Source organism: Triturus cristatus, chromosome 2_1, assembly GCF_964204655.1.
Source record: "Triturus cristatus chromosome 2_1, aTriCri1.1, whole genome shotgun sequence".
Taxonomy (NCBI): Eukaryota; Metazoa; Chordata; class Amphibia; order Caudata; family Salamandridae; genus Triturus; species Triturus cristatus.
This window is the reverse complement of record NC_140581.1, coordinates 55811090-55831984: the sequence shown is the minus strand read 5'-3', so window position 1 is coordinate 55831984 and position 20895 is coordinate 55811090. Positions and strand designations below refer to the sequence as shown.

Sequence of the window (20895 nt, the reverse complement as noted above, 5' to 3'; positions counted from 1 at the left end):
GACGAGGGCCTGTGTCACCGTTCTTCTTGTGTCGGTGGGGATCCACTTATCGATCCTGCGGAGCATGAGGAGGGTGTTGTAGCAGGAGGAGGAGACGGCGCTGACCTGTTTTGACATGGAGAGGGAGGAGTTGAGGATGATTCCTAGGTTGCGTGCATGGTCAGTGGGTGTCGGTGCTGTTCCCAGCAAGGTCGGCCACCAGGAGTCGTCCCAGGCAGAAGGGGTGGAGCCGAGGATGAGGACTTCCATCCTGTCCAAGTTTAGCTTCAGTCAGCTGTTCTTCATCCACTCGGCGACGGCTTTCATTCCTTCATGGAGGTTGGTTTCAGTGGTGAGGGGGTCCTTGGTGAGGGAGAGGATCAACTGGGTGTCGTCGGTGTAGGTGATGATGGTGAGGTCGTGCAGTCGGGCAACGTGAGCGAGCGGTACCATGAAGATGTTGAACAATGTTGGGCTGAGGGATGAGCCTTGGGGTACGCCGCAGATTATCTCAGTGGCTTCGGAGCGAAAAGGGGGAGGCGGATGCTCTGGGTTCTGCTGGAGAGGAAGGAGGTGGTCCAGTCCAGAGCCTTGTCTCGGATCCCAGCGTCGTGAATCTAAGCACACTAAAGGAAGGGGCAGATCTACCTCGAGCTCAGCATTGGAGAGGATTTGATCTAGAGTGTGGCCCCTGATGTGTGTAGGGTGGGAAACATAAGGGAGCAGGTTAAAAAAAACAAGGGACTCAGTCAGGGAAATGACCTCGGGCTCATTGGGTATGTCCATGTGGAGATTGAGGTCTCCCAAGACCAGAAAGTGGCTATATATGAGGAACAGGGCAGATATTTCCTCATTAATGGATTTCAGAAAGGCAACAGCAGACCGTGAGGCCTATAAATCACGATGCCCGCAAGGGATTGGCGATCAGTTAAGGCACATTGGAAGGCAAGGATTTCCGCATCATCCAGCTCCCCAATGGGGATAGTGTTACAGGTGTATTTATCCTTAAAGGTGATAGCTACCCCTCTCCATTGCCTACTGGGTGATCTTTCCTAAGAATCTTATAACCTGGAGGAATAGCCGTGGCAATGGTGATGTTGGAAAATTCAGTGAGCCAAGTTTCAGTGAGAAACATTTAGTCCCGGAGTGAGTCTTGCATCAGGTCGAAGATTGGTAGTTCGTGTTTCTGCAGGGAGCGAGTGTTGAGTAGAAGTGCATAGTACTTCCCACCCTGATTGACTTTAGCATTGCCCTCCCCATCATTAACCACCACCGCAGGGTGATATAAGTACCTGCCAGTTGGCTCCCAGGTACAACTCACACATTTGGAGATACCGCTGTCTCCTCCAGGAGTGATGGTATGTCCGCAAGCATTGGACCTGGAGGTTTCTAAAGCATTTATGTCCCTGAGACTTGGGCAATAGGAGGCAAGCCAGCAAGCCCTTGAAGTCACTCTGGGTTCAAGTGATTCAGGTCCCGCCCTTCTCACTCAGGCAGTGGAACAGCAGGCAGCAGGGCAGATCAGCAACGCAAGAGCACAGCAAGGAAGAGTCTGGCAAAGCAGCAGTCCAGCAGAGTTGCAATCCTTTCAGCAGCACAATAGTTCTTCTTCCTGGCAGAGTAGTCACAAGTCCATAAATGTACAGATTTGATAGTGCCAGAGGTACAGTACTTATACCCAGTGGTGCCTTTGAAGTGGTGGAGACTTCAAAGAACACTTGAAGTGCACAGAGGTTCCCCCTTCCTGCCCTGGCTCCAGACACACTACAGGGGAGTAACCAATCCTTTGTGTGGGGACAGAAAACAGCCCTTTCAGGTATAAGTGCAAGCTCTTCCCTCCCATCCTGCTTAGAATGGGCCATATGCATGCAGATGACCACTCAGGTACACTTATCCTTCCTTCGTGTGTGACTGCCTTAGAGGTTTTGTGTGGTTATTACTCGGGTGCCCGGGCAAATTACAACAATGCTTTAAAGCATTACTTTGTTGCAACTGAGCCAATGCACACAGGGCTGAGTGCCATAAATAAATAAAGACTCAACAGCTTACGTCTTCTTTATGAAAACGCTGGAAGATTATTTTGTAACGCCACAAAAAAGGTTCACAGCCTTTAATAACGACACAAAACCTCTAAGCAGTTACGATCCACTGCACTTGACACATTAACACGGATGGGAATCATTTAATAATAATCTAACCAGACCTGCAGATTACCAGTAAACTGGCAAACACAAGCCTCATTACGGAAATTTGATTTCATCCTGAAATAATATAGATATTATCCAGTCATACGCCCTGATGAGAAACCCCAATAAATGAAAAAGGGGATTGAAACTCGTCAACGTTTTCTCCACCTGGGATAGAAATAGAATTACATATATATACGCAGATCCAATTGTGAAAAATGTTTTCGCCCTCATTGACCTAAAATTTGGAGCCAGTAGGCCACAGCCTAGTCAACCATATAAACTATTAGTGTTGACACAACTTACATATAAGGCTCCCGTTAAAAATGACTGGTTGATGTTCAAATGTTAATTTGTTTTTGTTGACAATGTTTGTTTAATTCTATGTTGAGCACTGTATTTTTGTGTTTATTGTTTTAGGTATTCTGTCTTTTTCAAGGACATTCCTTAATAATATTCAATCATGTTTAAAAAAACACAAATAGCAGTAAATAAAATACTTCAGGTCCATTGAATGGAAAAATGGTCTAGGTCTGTTTAATAAATAAACAGCCTCCATAAGTCATCGGTCAGGACCTTGTTTGATAAAAACTTTTTTAAAGTGGCATTTGCTAAATAGGCATCTAACATCAAACTTCACCATAAGTAGTCATTTTAAATTATGAGTTCAGTGAGACTCAATTTGAAAAGTAGATTTCTTCACAATTAGGAGTTACATTTAAAAGATGTAATAAGGTAAGCACAGTGTTATGCTATGAGAGAGGCCTTCTAGTAGTGAAAAACCGAAATTGGGAGTTTTTTCACTGCAAAGACATGTAAACTGCATGTACCGCCTTTAAACCACATATCACCCTGCCCTGTCAGGTATACAGGGCCTACCTTAGGCGTGACATATGTAAAAAGAGGGAAGGTTTAGGCGTGGCAAAAGGGCTTACTTGCCATGTCAACATGACATTTTGAAACCTCACACAGGCTCGGCAGTGGCATGTCTGAGACATGGTCAAGGGGCTACTTATGTGGGTGGCACAATCAGTGCTGCAGGGCCACTAGTAGAATTTAATTTAAGGCATAGGCAATTGTAGTGCACTTAACTTGGGTTTTATAAGTAAAGTAATATGCCACTTGAAGATGAACCAATATTACCATGTTTAGGGGAGAGAGCATAAGCACTTTAGCACTGATTAGCAGTGACAAAGTGTTTTGGAGTCCTAAAGTCAGCAAAAACAAGGTCAGAAAAAGTAGAGGGAGGGAGGGAAAATGTTGGGGGAAGACCACCCTAAGGCTCTCAGGTCAAACACGCTCATCTCAGCAACCTAAATTATACCATATCACCAACACATTAAATGAGCTACACTGGTTCCTCATACAGGCCCAGATCATCTTCATAACATGCTACATCATGTACCAGGATGGCCTCTATACTAAGACCCCTACCTATCTGATAAAAAACTAAACATGTCTCTAGGCTAATGTCGGACAAGGAGCACTATCTTTGTCAGATTGAAACTAAATACTGCAAGCAGAAGGATAAAACCAGAAAAAACGCCTTTTTACCGCATTTACCCAGGAATTAAATCATTCCCATTGACTCATTCAATTTGGTCAGAAACTGAAAATTCATATCTTCACAGATTACAACGTCTCATAGGAATATGTCTCACCCAGTCAAAGAAATCTAACTTTAACCTGCCACTTCTACCAGTCACCATTTATACCCACCCCGGGCCTGCCCCTTGTACACTGATCCATTGCATTTGTGCTATAGAAATACCAAAACATGCATAGAGACATACAGATCATCTTTGAATATTGCATTGAACATGTTTGTCATCAAAATTTAGAATCAGAAGTCCTCAGCAATTTCCAGCTATTGGGAAATCCTTCCTTTTGTCTCATAAAAAGGACATTGAATATAAAATCTATTTCATCTTTGTATTTCCTAAAGGACCAGTTTCTTTTACCTATACGTGTCTCTCAAAGGATGTTATTTGTAAAATGATGATTTGTAAAAAGATGGATGGTTTAATGTCACCCTTCAAACTGACAGAGGTGAAAATAATGGAAATATTTAATTATGGGTATTGAGGGAAACAGGATTGATATTCCTATGAGCACATTACTCATGAAACCAACATGTTAAGTAGCCAATGGCGGGTTGGATTTCAACATTTCGGATTTCATTGTACATTTTCCATGTACTGTGAATTATTAATAGTGAGTATGTTTTAGATTAGTGACATCATGAGATACACATAAGATAGGTCTTTGAATACTTACATTGTGACCCTATTCCTATGCATGATGCCAGCAGAATGACGCACATCATCAGCAGAATATGTATATTGTATTTTTTCCAGAAAGACAGCACCATGAGAGCTAAAAAATAAAACATGTTTATTTTTTCTTTAAACAACATTGCAGATGATCTAGAAACTCTACTAATGTACATTATTTGCATATGTTTTATGATTTTATTGAAATTATATAAGTTATGCAGCTACACTCTAAGGAGCAGTTCACTTATTAAAAGTGGATTTCATCTTCAAACAGCACCTCCCGTGTATAGTAATTGGTATAAAATATAAACAAGCACTGGCATAGCCAATGCTGGTGCTAAAAGTCTAGCTATTGGCTATGACAGTGCTATTTTGATTGCTTTTTGCAACATATGTCATGATTCATGCACAGGCATGTACAGCAGTGTTGCAATGTTTTGTTTATGAAATATTACCCATTTAAAGATGCCACTGATGTGCACATATGTGTGCATATATGTTATGTGCTAGTGACAGTGCAACAAATTGAAGCGAGCAGCCCAGAATCAGTTTTCAGCTGCAAACCCATCATAAAAATTAAATAAATATGAATATTGAAAGGGTGAAGCAGAGGGTATAAGATCAGGTGTGGGAGGCAGGAGTACAAGCAGAATAGAGAGCAAGGGACAAATGCACTCCTAAAGTTTGCTCAATACTAAAATCTAAGTATTGGCAAAGCCAATATGTCAGTATTGTTTTTAGTCTATGTGTTGTTTTGTATTACCAGGTGTATGTTGTTGAATTTAGTTAGATGCACATACATAGGCATATAGGTACACACAATAGGGGCTAAAATATATACATCTGGACAACACATATACTGAACACACATGCAATCAGACAATACACATATGGGCACATGCATGATTTGGTCAGATAGAGGAATTTATTCTTGTATACAAGGATGAACAGATGGTCAATTGGCTGCAAAAGCATAGAATAATGGGTGGGTAGATCAATGCATGTGGTTGCATAGTAGGATTAATACAAATATGTCTTGATGTTGGTTGATGTACATGTGCATGGGTGAGAGTTGATGATAAATACTCAGGAATCAGTCAATGGATGCATAGGTCTGGCCAGATGTGGTGGATGAATGTTTAGGGAGTGAAGGATTAATAAAGTGATGGGTGGATAAGTGTAAGTAGAAGGAGGATATAAAAATAAGAGCATGTGGGTAGATTATGTATAGGTGAGGGTAGACGGATGCTCAGATGTTGTTGCATGGAACAATTAAGTAATTTGTAATCACAATGATCTGCTAGCGAAGAGTAAACACCTTAAGAACACAACATTCAAATGTGCTTTGTTGCAGAGATTAACTAACACAAGCTTACCACAAACCTTTCTGAGCCATGCTTCAATACATTCCAAGCCCCCACTGTCTATGAGTGTAAACTCTTTGTACAATATCTTCAGGTGGTACCTCCTTATGTTGCCATCAGATGTCTAAAGGACCTGGACAACCAGGTTTTCCGTCACCGTTGTGACGGAGTAACCCATCCTTCAAAATGTGAATGAGTCTCTAAATTTTATTACCTGTCAGCTTTCTCATAGGATGTTTATGTTGATAAAGGTGTTAATATTCTTTAGGAATATACATGTCAAAACCACCGAGCTAAAAATGGCATTGTATTTGCTTTCTCCTGCTTAAAATGTCTGCCTCATCAGCGAAAGTTACTGTGAAAGTTAAATAACTTTTTTTTTAAAGTCCCTTCACAGATCCAAAATGTTCCGATGCATGTGAAGAATCTATGAGTTTAAAATTCATGAAGATGTGTTTTACCTTCATCAGGATAAAAAGTATTAATAATTGTAATATATATATACATATGTAAAAAAAAATATGATCTTAACCCAAGTGCCAGTGTAGTTTGTGTTATGATTCATGCACCTGCAACCTATCGGAGAAAAAAGAAGTAGTAGTGTTGTTAATTTGAATAATTTTGTATCACATAGTTTCTATTTTAAAATGTTCTTTTCTCATAAAACATTTTACTTATTTTGAAATTGAAATACTTAACATGGCCCACGAGACATACACACAACAGCAAAATTCTACAAAAAGGAAGCAACAAGAGAAAAAAAAACACCTGCCCCCTGTTATCCTCTCTGCCCCCCACCCTTATTCCATCATTAAAACACTAAAGATGTACAATTTCTAAGTGTAATGTACAAAGAGATATACACTTGTGGATATTTAAATCACTCATCACAAAATATTCAATCAATTTTGTTACATTATTAATGTCATCACTCTCAGGAGCAGATATTTACTTAAAGCTCTATAGCAGCAGTCACATCAATCAATCAATCTATCCATCAATCACATGTTTGTTAAGCGTGACTACTCACCCGTATGTGTGTCAAGGCGCTGGGGAGGAGGGGAGATATGGGTTCCAGTCCATCAAGGAGGAGTTCTACCGATGACCCAGGTTTTGAGGTTTCTCGTGAAGATGGGGAGTGATGTTGTCTGTCTGTAGTGGAGCAGCAGAGCGTTCCAGGCTCTGGCCACAAGAAAGGAGAAGGAGCAGCCTCGGGATCTGGTCATTCTTGTGCAGGGGACTATGGCGTAGGGGAGCTAGGCTGATCGTAGGGTCCTTTGGGGTGAGTGGAATTCGAGTCATCTGTTCAGGTATGATGGTCCAGTGTTGTGGAGGGCTTTGTGTGTGTGTGAGAATTTTGAAGGTGATTCTGGCATCAATGGGGAGCCAGTGGAGTGTGTGCAGGTGGTGGGAGATATGGCAGTGTCTTGGCAGGTTGAGGACCAGTCTTGCGGCGGGGTTCTGGATGTTTTGTAGCTTGCAGGTGAGGTTTTTCTTTCTTCGGGGTAGAGTGCATTGCCATAGTCAAGTCTGCTGGTGACAAGGGCGTGAGTGATGGTCTTTCTGTGCTCGAAGGGGATCCATTTGAAGGTCTTACGTAGGAGGCGGAGGGTGTTGAAGCAGGAGGATGCAATGGAGTTGATCTGGTGGTCAATGTTGAGCTCGGAGTCCAGGATGATTCCAAGGTTGTGTGCATGGTACGTGGAGGTGGGTGGGCTTCCAATGGTGGGGGGCCACCATGGGTCATTCCAGGCATTGGGGTGTGGGCCAATTATGAGTACTTCTGTTTTGTCAGTGTTGAGTTGTATGCAGCTGCTTTTCATCCATTTGGAGACAGCTTCCATGCCTTCTTCAACGTTGTGTTTGGCTACGATGGGTTCGTTGGATAGGGAGAGGATGAGCAGGGTGTTGTCTGCGTATGAAACAATGTTGAGTCCATGGGTTGTGACGATGGGGGCGAGCGGAGCCATGTAGACTTTGAAGAGCGTGGGGCTGAGGGAGGATCCCTGAGGGAATCCGCAAGTGGTAGGTGTAGGGTCCGAGAGGAAAGAAGGGAGTCTGATCCGCTGCGTTCTGCCGGAGAGGAAAGAGAGGATCCAGATGAGGGCCTTGTCCCAGATCCCTACGTTGTGGAGTCTGCGTGTTAGGGAGCGGTGAGAGACTATGTTGAAGGCCACTGAGAGGTTGAGGAGTATGAGAGCTACTGTTTCTTAACTGTCCATGAGGGAGCGGATGTCATCTGTTGCGGCGAGGAAGGTGGTTTCTGTGCTGTGGTTATTTTTTAAGCTGGCTTGGGAGGAGTTGAGGATGTTGTGCTCTTCGATGAAGGTGGCGAGTTGGTTGTTGATGGCTTTCTTGATTACTTTCGCTGGGAACAGGAGCAGGGAGATGGGTCTGTAGTTTTTGAGGTCAGTGGGGTCTGCTGAGGGCTTCTTCAGGAGGGGGTTGATCTTGGCGTTTTTCCAGTCGTTGGGAAAGGTGGCATTCGCCAGGGAGTAGTTGATGGTGTGGCAAAGCATGGGTGCGATGGTGTCGGCGGCTCTGTTGAAGATGTGGTGGGCGAACAAAGCAAACACAAGGAGATGATGGACAGTGCGCTGAAACTTTTCAGACACTCACCCCCAGCCACAGATCTGGGTTGAATCCATCATCGTTCTTTAGCTTACTTCGCCACCCCAGTTCAGACACAGCTATATGCAAATCAGTCTTGACCCTGTGCCTCATGGGAACAGTCCAGCCTGAAATGCTAAGCCATGTCTTCCCTGGACCGGAAACAAGCATCCTGCGACCGGTTTTGGGCTAACAGCCCTCATCAGCCAGGCTAGCTTGATTCCAGTGGCAAAGTGAGCAAGGGACCCACGTCAGGGCATACCCTGCCAACTTAGGGCAAACAAAGCAAACACAAGTAGATGATGGAGAGAGCGCTAAAACTTTTCAGACACTCATCCCCAGTCACAGATCTGGGTTGAATCCATCATCGTTCTTTAGCTCACTTCGCCACCCCAGTTCAGACACAGCTATATGCAAATCAGTCTTGACCTTGTGGCTCATGGGAACAATCCAGCCCGAACTGCCAAGCCATGTCTTCCCTGGACCGGAAACAAGCATCCTGGAACTGGTTTCGGGCTAACAGCCCTCATCAGCCAGGCTTGATTGTTACCAGTGGCAAAGTGAGCAAGGGACCCACATCTGGGCATACTCTGCCGACTTAAGGCAAACAAAGCAAACACAAGGAGATGATGAACAGAGCGCTGAAATCTTTCAGACACTGAACCCCCGGTCACAGATCTGGGCTAAATCCATCCTTGTTCTTTAGCTCAATTCGCCACCCCAGTTCAGACACAGCTTTATGCAAATCAGTCTTGACCCTGTTCCCATTGGGAGCAGGGTCAAGACTGATTTGCATGTGGCTTGGTCTAAATTGGAATGGCATGGTGAGCAAAAAAACGATGGATTTAGGCCCAGATCTCTGAAGTGGGTGAATGTATGACATTGTTCTGCATTCTGTCCATCAATTGTTGTTTTTGCATCTGTCACCCTGAGTGGGATGGATATGCCCAGATGTGGGTCCCGTGCTCTCCATGCCACTGGAGTCAAGCTATCCTGGCCGATGACGGCTGAAAGTCTGAAACCGGTCCTAGGATGCTTGTTTCCAGTTCAGGGAGGACCTGGCCTGGCAGTTCGGGCTGGACTGTTCCCATTGGGTGCAGGGTCAAGACTGATTTGCACATGGCTGGGTCTAAACTGGAACGGTATGGTGAGCAAAACAATGATGGATTTAGTCTCAGAACTCTGTACTGGAGTGAATGGATGACATTGTTCTGCATTCTGTCCATCAATTGTTCTTTTTGCATTTGTCACCCCGAGTGGGACGGGTATGCCCATATATGGGTCCCGTGCTCTCCATGCCACTGGAGTCAACCTATCCTGGCTGATGAGGGCTTAAAGTCCGAAACTGGTCCCAGGATGCTTGTTTCCAGTCCAGGGAGGATCTGGCCTGGCAGTTCAGGTTGAACTGTTCCCATTGGGTGCAGGATCAAGACTGATTTGTATATGGCTGGGTGTCCCCATGAAGAAAAGAAGAGATTTATATTAGCTGCACCCACATTACACATTACAGGATTCTCAACTTTTTGTTGAGTTTGCACAGCCATCACTGGAGTTATTCACAGACACGTTTTGTGTTAGTTCACGCAATATCCTTATCTTTTTTCACAGCTGATTGCACAGTTTTGTGCCCAAATATTTGATTGCGTCTAGACCTCGAAGTTTATCAGCAGGTACATTCATGACTCCTTCTACCACAGCACAGTATGTTGGGGGATCTCGTTTTCTCTGGGGATGTTTTTCAAGGGTCTTTATTCTCATAGCCACAGCCTTGTTTCCCTTTTCTTTCTCTGTTGTTATCTGTCGTCTAGGTAGCGTAATTTCAATCTCCAGCCTTGTTTATTCTCATGAGCTCCCTATTATTATTTTTGTGCTCGTATCATACAGTCTGATTCAAGATCGTTGAGATATTCATTGTGAGAATTGATGTTCTAGATTCCCCTAATGAAGGGCGTATTGCAGGCCTGAAATGCATTGGGAAAAGATGTTTTCAGCCGATTTGTATAGCTGAGTCAAAGCACCATTGTGTTCGTTCATGAAGAGTATCTGCAATCGACTCAAAAAAAGCAGATTTTGTTGCTCAACATTTTCCGTGTCTGATGATTTCTGAAGTGTTTTGATTCCCTTGTTGGACTCTAAGTTGAACACAGTTTACGTTTGTTACACTATTTATGAAATATCAATCTAGGTATATGTAATTATTTGTACACTTAGGATAAAGTGACTTTAGAGTAGTGCACTTAGAATCCTTGGCATTTTATCCAGATTATGTTGTCTACATTTAGAAGGTTGCCATTTTCTTGTCCAGACCATTTGGTGCTTGCTGTGAGTGCACTTGGTGAAATGGCCATTTTGTTGGGCTATGTGTATTCCTCCCAGATAGTGAGACAAAAGGGGACTAGGTCTTGGCAGTATGGGCCATTTTGCCAGGAGGGCTTGGCTACCATTTGTTCCCTGCCCCACTTACAATTCAAAGGGCTCGCCTTCAGCACACATAAAGGAATCCAACATTAGATCTTTGTCCCCTCAGACTTCTTGGATACTGGCAGGGGAAGGGAAGGACTTTCCAGAGTTAGATTTGGGATGAGCATAGAAAATTCCCCCACATTAGAAGCTAGCTGGAGGTATAAATATTAGATCCTCAGAACGCCTCTTCGGTACACTCTAGGACATGGGTACTCACAAACTTTCTCTCGGGGGCCAAATTTACAGTGTGGTTTGTGGCTGAGGGCCGCACCGGTGGGGGCGGGCAGTGGGGGAAACTATGACCATGAGGTTGAAAACAGGCCCCTGCAGCGGACGCCTTCATCCACTGAACCACCAGACCCGGCATTCACACATCTCTCTCTATCTATCTATCTATCTATCTATCTATCTATCTATCTATCTATCTATCTATCTATCTATATATCTATCTATCTATCTATCTATCTATCTATCTATCTATCTATCTATCTATCTCTCTCACTCTGTCTCCCTCCCTCTATCACTCTCCCTCTCTCTGTCTCCCTCTCTATCTCTCTCTCTCTCTCTCTCTCTCTCTCCCCTCTGTCTCCCTCACTCTGTCTTCTCCCTTTCTCTCTCCCTCCCTCCCTCCCTCTCTCTCTGTCTCCCTCCCTCTGTCTCCCTCTGTCTCACTCACTCTGTGTCTCCCTCCCTCTCTCTCTCTGTCCCCCTCCCTCTCTCTGTCTGTCTCCCTCCCTCTCTCTGTCTCAGTCCCTCCCTCCCTCCCTCTCCCTCCCTCTGTATGTCTCCCTCCCTCTTGTCTCCCTCCCTCTTGTCTCCCTCCCTCTGTCTCCCTCCGTCACCCTCCCTCTGTCTCACTTCCTCTGTCTCCCTCCCTCTCCGTTTCCCTCCCTCTCTGTTTCACCCCCTCTCTGTTTCCCTCCCTCTCTGTTTCCCTCCCTCCCTCTGTCTCACTCACTCTGTTTGTCTCCCTCTCTCTGTCTCCCTCCCTCTCTGTCTGCCTCCCTCTCCCTCTCTCTCCTTCCCACTCCCTGTCTCCCTCCCTCTCTCTCGCCCTTTCTCTCTGTCTCCCTCCCTCTCTCTCTCTGTCTCACTCCCTGTCTCCCTTCCTCTGTCTCTGTTTCCCTCTGTCTCACTCACTGTGTCTCCCTCTCTCTCTGTCTCCCTCCCTCTCTCTCCCTCCCCCTCTCTCCCTTCCTCTCTGTCTCCCTCCCTCCCTCCCTCTCTCTGTCTCCCTCCCTTTTGTCTGTCTCCCTCTTGTCTGTCTCCCTCTCTCTGTCTCTCTCCCTCTCTATGGGTCTCCCTCCCTCCACCTGTCTCCCTCTGTCTCACTCACTCTGTTTGTCTCACTCACTCTGTTTGTCTCCCTCTCTCTGTCTCCCTCCCTCTCTCTGTCTCTCTCTCTCTGTCTCCCTCACTCCCTCTCCCTCTCTCTCCTTCCCTCTCCCTCTCTCCGTCTCCCTCCCTCTCCCGCTCTCTCCTTCCCTCTCCCTCTCTCTGTCTCCCTCCCTCTTCCTCTCTCTGTCTCTCCCCATCTCCCTCGCTCTATCTCTCTCTCTCAATCAGTTGGTCTCCCTTTCTCTCTGTCTCCGTCCCTCTCTGTCTCCCTCCCTCTCTCTCTCGGTCTCCCTCTCACTCTCTGTCTCCCTCTGTCTCACTCACTGTCTCCCTCTCTATTTGTCTCCCTCCCTCCCTCTCTCTCTCTCTCCCTCCCTCTCTCTGTCTCCCTCCCTCTCTCTCCTTCCCTCTCTCTCTCTCTGTCTCCCTCCCTCTCTCTCAATCAGTTTGTCTCCCTTTCTCTCTGTCTCCGTCCCTCTCTGTCTCCCTCCCTCTCTCTGTCTCTCTCTCTCTCTCTCCCTCTGTCTCACTCACTCTGTTTGTCTCCCTCTCTCTATGTCTCCCTCCCTCCCTCTCCCTTCCTTACCCTTTGTCTCCTTGTTTGTCTCCCTCTCTCTCTGTCTCTCCCTCTCTCTCCCTTTCTCTCTGTCTACCGCTCTCTGTCTTCCCCCTCTCCCTCTCTCTCTCCTTCCCTCTGTCACACTCTGTCTTCCTCCCGCTGTAAACTCACCCGCCGCTCTCACTAGCTGCTGCCCCCCCCCCACCTCACCCTGCTGTCCCGGTCACCTCACCCCGCGCTGAGACAGCTTCCCTGGAACACACACAGCCGCCGCACCCAAGTAATTCACAGGTCATTTAAAGACCATTCACTTGTTAATGAGGCTTTGTTGAATTTCATCTCTTCTTAGCGCCCCTGCATCTCCACTCAAAAGCACCCCTGCATCTCCACTTAATCAGAGTGGAGATGCTGGGGCGCTAAGAAGAGGTGAAATACAACAAAGCCTTATTAACAAGTGAATGGTTTTTAAAAGAATCGCCCCGCCCCATAGCTCCGCTCTGCTGCAACCGGCGATATTAAAAAACAGAGGTATGTTGTCTGCAAGGTCCGCGGGCCGCCAGGGAAGGCTTGCCGGGCCGCTGGCGGCCCGCGGGCCGTACTATGAGTACCCGTGCTCTAGGATATGTGGAATACTTCAGACGAACTGCCTTACACCTCAGAGGATTACCCTGTTGCTTAATGCATGCGTTGTTCCTAAGAGGACTGCCCTGTTGCTTAAAAGCTTGACCTGCTTCTTGAAAGACAACTGGAGCATCTCCTTGAACCCATTACCAGCAGCAGTTACTCTAAGTGATAGTTTGTTGGCCTCCTGCTTGAGCTAGTGGGACATATCAATCTCTAGAGATGTTTGACCCTGCACCTGGCCTCTCCTGGAGTGAGTCCTCCCCCCCCCCCAGTGGTTCTTCCCAGGCCCTGGACCCTTGGACATGAAGTTAGAGATGCTACTCCTGCCTAACCCTAAAACTTGATACTTACATCAATTTTCTCCAAGTGCCAGAAAATACAACATAAGACTAGGACCTACCTGCCAGCTGATTTACCCAAGGTACATCGCAGCTCAGACTCCCTTTGCAGTAGCTCCTGTTACATGCTTTTACATAGCAGCAAATTCTGTTCGGTGTGACCTTCGAGCAATGGTATCTAGGCTTGTGGAGCCCCCTTAAGCTACAACTTGCAGCTTCATTCCACTGGAGGTTTTCAACTTCCAAAACTTTGTCTAAGTCTGCAGATGATAATATTCAAGGGCTTGTCAGCAACAGGCACGCCATCAAGGACAACAACCTCCTTGGCCTGGAAATCTGACTTCTCTTTCTCAAAGCTTTTTCGTACCATAATTGATGGCTTCACCAAGACTCGGTCCAGGGCTCCCCAGTGACAATGACTCCTTGTACTCAGCCTGCTGCCTTGCTCTGCTAAACTTTACATTCTATTGGAGCTTTTTTAAACTGTCTTCTAAGTCCAAAGATAAGCCTAGATGGGACTCAACCCACCTTGTGCATCTGCCCCATACTCCATTGTGCCTGGCCTTAACTTTTGACCTTGCCCTGGTCTGGCAAAACCAGATTCCTGAGGTTGTTTCTTTGGTCATTTAGGTGCTAGAATTCACTAAAACATTTATAATTCAAAAACCCAATTCCCCTGATTGGATTTAATTTGTTTTGGAGTCATTTTATTCATTAAAATATATTCTATTTTTTTAAATTGGTTTGGGATTTTTCTTGTGTTGTGTTTTCATTTTATTACTGTTTGTGTGCTGCATAAACACTTTATACCTCTATGTCAAGTGTTTCTAAGTTAAGACACTGATTTTGTGCCAATCTACTGGAGGGTTGAGCACAGGTTAACTTAGCATCATGAGGGTTTCTACTCACCCCCTTCAATCAATAGACCAATTCCTTACAGGAGGCAATATGTTCAATCCATACATGCTGATTACATATTAGTACTGATCAAAGAACACATAGAAAATTAAACACAGTTATACATGTCCTTATAGGTTATTGTAGGTGGTCAGGACTGCAGATTAACTGTTCCAAGTCCACCGCGGTCCCATTGACAGCTGGCACATCCAGCTCCAGCATAAATTTTCCTTTACAATGTCAGAGAAAGGAAATCAGATACCTACGGAAAATGTAGCTTAGAGAAATTCCCACTACTAGGCAGAGAACTGTATATATATATCCTCAATGGTATGTAATATATCCTTAATTGCTACTTTTACTGCAAGTGGATGGAACGCTCATTAGTGGAGGCAGCTTGGACAGCTTTGATGAAGATAGTGGTCCGCCACCATTATTATTCCTTTACCAATTTATTTTTAATCTTCTAAACAAAGCATTTTTTATGCAACTCAGGATGCTCATGATTGAACCAGTGTGGGCAGGAAAACAGCCCAGAATTAGCTGGGTAAAGTTACAACTGTCATACAACAAGGGTTGCGTTGTTGCACCAAATATCAAGATGTATTATTTAGTACCGCAGGCTAAGTATACAAGTCATTGGGTGTACAATTGCAGACTATGATTTAGAAATGGGGCGGGTTTCTCTGCCGGCAACAGGTAATCTAATTGAGGGTACGCTATATAAAACAGAAGCTAGTCTGTGCTTTGAAATTAATACAGGTGCACAGTATAGGTCTGGTCCCAGAAGGCCTCACTAGGGGGTAACCAGTTCAGAGACTCTCCTCAGCCCAATATCCCAGCACACAAGCGGAGGCCTAGGTTTGAGGTGCCCAACTTGCTTTTATGTAGAGCCATCTCTTCAGCTTCTTGCTGAATTCAAGAAGTGAGGAGGAGGCTTGGATGGGTTGAGGGAGGATGTTCCATGTCTTGAGTGCGACGTAGGAGAATAAACGATCTGGATGTGGGGATTGTGTGCTAGTGAAAATGAGGCAGAACGTAGGTCTCTGGTAGGTTTGTGAAAGTGTATGCAGCGATTCAGGTATTCTGCTCCTGAGTAGCGCTTTGTATATGTGCATGAGAAGTTTGAATTGGCCATACTTTTGAATGCGGATCCAGTGAATGTTCTTGTAGTGTCGTGTGATGTGAGTGTAGCATAGGAGGTTGAGTAAACATCTTGCAGAGGTGTTCTGGATGGTGTAGCGTCTGAGTATGGTTTCTTTTAGATTGTACAAATGTTCCTAACATAACATAACATAACATAACATTGTGGCATAGAGAGAGTTGCCGTAGTCCAGCCTACTGGACATGAGTGTTTGTGTGATGGTCCTTCTGGTGTTCTTAGGCAACCATTTGAAGATCTTTCATAGTATGTGTAGGATGTGGAAGCAGGAGGTGCACACTGCATTGACTTGGGCCTTCATGTCCTAGATATCTTGAGTGGTCTGTGAATGTGGTGTTGGTCCTAGCTCCAACGGCTACCAGGTGGAGTCCCATGCGGAGGTCCTGTTGCCAAACACCAGTACTTCTGTCTTGGAGGTGAGCTGCAGGCAGATGATTTACATCCAGTCTGCTACCATGGTTGTGCAGTAGTGAAATTGGTCCTGGTGGTGGTTGCCTTGTTCGTAAGGGAAAGGATGAATTGGGTGTCATTGGCAAAGGAAATGACAGTGATGTCTTGTGATCGGATGATGTTGGCGTGCGGTGTCATGTATATTTTGAAAAGGGTGGGGCTGAGGGATGATCCCTGTGGAACCCCACATATCAATCACTTGGTCTCTGATGTAACATCACTAATATCACCATTGTCATAACAAGCATGGATTTACTGGGGATACATGTGTGGGCCCATAGCATGGAAATAGCATAAGTCATGGAGGCAACTGGGATTGTCAAAAGTTACATTGCGCATCATTTATAAATCACTTAAATTTCTGTTCCAAGTATTTCTCCCTATTAACACTATAAAGGCTCAACACAACTGATGTGAGTTGCAGAGGTATGTTTGAAAAGTAGGTTGTGGCTTAAATCCAAGGTCAGTTCCAAAATACCTGTTAGAAAGGCCAAAGCTTCTGTTGATAACAGATTATCCTCAAGTGCACATGCTCATTTGAAATTGTCGTAATGCAGTGTAATGGACACTTTGTGTGTAGCATTGATGTTTATAGGGTGTGGAAACTTAGTTCCAGAAGCTTGCTGAGATTTTGGTGGAACTACAAAGTATTTCATAATGTAGAATGTAAGGGTGTTCCACTTAGAGGTGGCTTGTCTCACACTGGCATTGTAAGCATGGCTCTAAAGTGATTTCCATTGTGCCCATCTCAGGATACAGTATTTTACCAATCTATGGAGATTCCTGCATAGGGCCTGGCTGAAGGTACCCGTAAAGTGGTAAATGCATAACTGTTAACCTCTTGATTTAAATTGACGTGTCATGTAAAGTCTTCAAGGGGGAAATTCCATTATGGTGAATAGAAAATTGTGTAGAGTGTTAAGTAACATCAAGTCCACAAAACCTCTATGATATTGACATAATAACTGGATGATGTCATCAGTGATGTCATGTGGGATGCCATCAGTGATGTTGTTCAGCATATCATGTGCGATATATTACGTGAAAGCATAAGCGTGCATGGCAGGGTGCAAGTTATAATTAGCTTAGTAAACTTTCACTGGCGGATTTCAGTATTTTTTTTGCTCATGAACGCCTTAACCGCGGCAGAAAATCCGCCGCGGTGCGAGGCGCTCCATTGAGTGGGTGGGGCCGTGTCGGCCAGCGGACTTGCGCTGCACTACCGAGGTAGTGCTCGCGATGGCCGTTCGCCGACTGGCGCACTTAAAGGGTTAAAAATGTGTGTTTCTTAACTCCTGACTGTATTGTCGCATTAAACTTCGAATTTTTCAGTGCATTTCTGTTTTTTTAATCATATTGAGCCAACGTCCCTGCTGCGCACAGCTTTTGACCTGCGCCTAACATGACATTTGCGGCCAAACTCCCTGCGGGCGACAACCCTCCTACTGCACATGCCAAAGGCCAGGCCTGAGCCCAACACACACTGCTCACGGCCCCAGGCTGTGCACAGCAGGAGATTGGCAGAGGGCCTGGCCTCCAGCCAGGTCATGTGACCCAACCCGTGGGCACCACCCCCTTGCTGCACATGGCCTTCAGCCATGAACCGTGGAGGTTTGGGCACTCAGACTGGGCGTATGACCAGGCTCTGCACCCAACACAAGTGTTTTTGCCTTTTTTCCTTGCCATGCTTGAGTAGCGGTTTCCACTGGAGTTGCAGTACCATGAGGGAGGGCAAAGATGAGTTGTGCTAGATTACCACAGTGTCCACAGCCCACATTAGTTTTTCACATTTTTAGGTCTTGCCTGGCGATAGCAGCACATGCGGTGCTCTCACCATGGAGAGGACCTTTTGGAATCGATTCAGCCAAAGCTGAATGCACGCGAGTCGAATAGACTTAAGATAGATGCTCTCACCATCCGCAATGCTAAACATGCATGCGTAGGGACAAAAAAATGCACGCGCTTGTGGACAGCCTGACGCAATCTTTGTTTACTTTCATTAGAGTAGGGATGTGCCCACGCACGCGCATTTTTTTTGTCCGTACGCGTGCTTTCCATTTTCATGGCAACTCGTCAGGCTGCCTTGTTTTTATAGCGCAAACTTCACCTGAAGGTATCGGGTATCAGAGCGCTTTACATGAACACCAGTTGCGCTACACAAAGCTGTAACTTTTCTTGGCCAGGCTGCCTTGTTGATGTTCTTCCTAGATCATGAAAATGATTTTGTGCAGTACGTTGCTTTAAAGCTCAGCGAACATTTCACCCCATTGATTGCAAAACCCAGATTGATTAATTTAAATATTTGGCCACAACAAAGCTTGAAGAGGAGTGAATAACTACCACGTCAGCTTCACAGCTGGCACCTACCTCCAAACTGACTTCAGACCACAGAAGTCAGCCCCTTCTGTCGTACAGAGGGAGCGCCTACAGGAGCGGGGCTGTGATGCTGGCAAAGGCCTGCAGCTCCAACAATATTTACAGATGGAGAGAGTGTTTAAGAGATTATTACCATATCCTGTCAGTGCCACACACAAGGGAGTGGTGTGAAGCAGGCTGAGTTACCCAAGAAAGATGCTAGGAGGTGGCACCCCGTCGGCACATCCAGGAAATGTGTCCATATGAATGTCGGGCTTCTATGCCTATCACGAAGGAGAGTGTGAGGCAAGCAGTGTTTTCTCCATTTGGTTTGCAAGGGCAAACTAATGATCCTAGGAGGAAAATCCATCTTTTCCCAAAAAGGTACGCACCCATAATAATAAAACCCACGTATTTATTTTATATTATGAATATACTTTCTTAGCGACTGCAACCTGCTCCCTTCACACAAAATGAACACATCAGCAGAACTGTGTCCTTCATCCTATATTTTATCTCCAGAAGTGGAATTCCCACCGCAACAGTCCCCACTCCACATCCTATCAGACTGAGGCTGGCGCATGGATGATTCACCCCCAGCCGTACGTACCTATGATTCTCAACTGTAGGCATACACGAAAACCTCTTCAGTTCACTCACATTCTGTCCATATCTGGACAGTGCCCTTTTCAGCAGAAGGATCCTTGTCTTGTCTCCAGCATTAGTCGGTTTAGGTTACGAGAAACGTCCATGTCCTCCACTGGCTATCAGGCGGCCTTGTGCCAGGTATAAAGAGTTCAGTGAGCTATGGCATTTTTGTCAACAGCGCTTTGCACGCTGGGAAATATACGCCCAATCGACCTATGACAAAATCAGAAACACAAACTCTGAATAGAAGATACTGTGGCTAAAAGGCTTTGGTGGTTGAAGGCAAGTAGATCACATAACGTCACCTGGCAGCACTGTTAACCAAATGATATTCCAATAGTGATATGCCGTGAAGTTATGTAATTGTTGAAACGCCTTCACTTGAGCGATTGTCACTTCCTTGCTTTGCATAAGAATTACAATCATGTTCATCCCAGACCCATCTCAGCTGAGCCATCCACCCATGAAAATAATTTAAACTTAATGCAATGTATTTCTAATTTCCTTCAAGCATACATCAGCGTCCACTTACTTCTGTATGCAGTGCCTGGCCATAGGTGCCAAATGCAATAGCACAAATTATCCACTGTTCTTCTGCTTTATCTAGCAACCCATTACAGTGGGAAATTTTGTGCTCATATTTCAAATGTTTAAAAAGCGGAACTAGACCTGACATAATGGTGCCGATTCGATCCGTTAAAAATATGTTGCGTACGACTCGTATCCGTATATTTTTAAGTACGATTCGTACAAGTGCCCTACAACCGGCGAAGTACGATTCGTACGTGAAAAATACACACGAATCGCTTCGGGAAAAGGGTACGAGAGGGAGCCGGACTGTTTTACGTACCAATCGTAAAACTGAAGTCCGAGCACGCAAGTACGATCCGTACCACCCGTCCGAATACACAACCGCATGCAAAAGGCCCAGTACCGAGCGAACGCAGTACCACTCATGTACCCGTGTAAACTAGTGCCCGGGATATGAGTCGTACAGCCCCTTCTCCCCCTGCATATGTCAGCACCGTACCCCCATATGTCAGCACCGTACCCCCCCATGTCCGCACCGTACCCCAGCCCCGTACATGTGCGCACAGTACCCCAGCCCCGTACCCCAGCCCCGTACCAGTATGCACCGTACCCCAGCACCATACCCCAGCACCATACCTGTACGCACCGTACCCCAGCACCGTACCCCAGCACTGTACCCCAGCACCGTACCCCAGCACCGTACCTGTACGCACCGTACCCCAGGCCCGTACCCCAGCCCCGTACATGTACACACTGTACCCCAGCCCCATACATGTACGCACCGTACCCCAGCCCCGTACCTTAGCCCTGTACCTGTACGCACCGTAACCCAGGCACGTACCCCAGCCCCGTACATGTACGCACCGTAGCCCAGCACCGTACCTGTACGCACCGTACCCCAGCCCCGTACCTGTATGCACCGTACCCCAACACCGTACCCCAGCACCCTCACCCAGCATCGCGTTTGTACGGACCTTACAACAACATTGCAGATAGAGCATGTTACACCAACATCGCGTATGTACACACCTTACCTACGCGAAAAAGACTCGTACTGAACCAGGACACTGTAAAACAGCACAAGGAGGGTCAATTCGACTCGCACAACACCACAA

The 20895-nt window shown here is 45.8% G+C and overlaps 1 protein-coding gene across 2 annotated transcripts in view; it reads right to left on the bottom strand.

Annotated features, from left to right (window-relative positions):
- Positions 1 to 20895, bottom strand: part of LOC146863719 (uncharacterized) — a 320036-nt gene that overhangs the window by 270191 nt on the left and 28950 nt on the right. Inside the window, exon 3 of one of the 2 annotated variants that reach the window (XM_085627867.1) lies at positions 4443 to 4541. The exons of the other annotated variant lie outside the window; for it this stretch is intronic. Coding sequence (XP_085483993.1) covers positions 4443 to 4541 — 99 coding nt within the window. The remainder of the gene's footprint in view (positions 1 to 4442; positions 4542 to 20895) is intronic. 2 annotated transcript variants of the gene reach the window in all.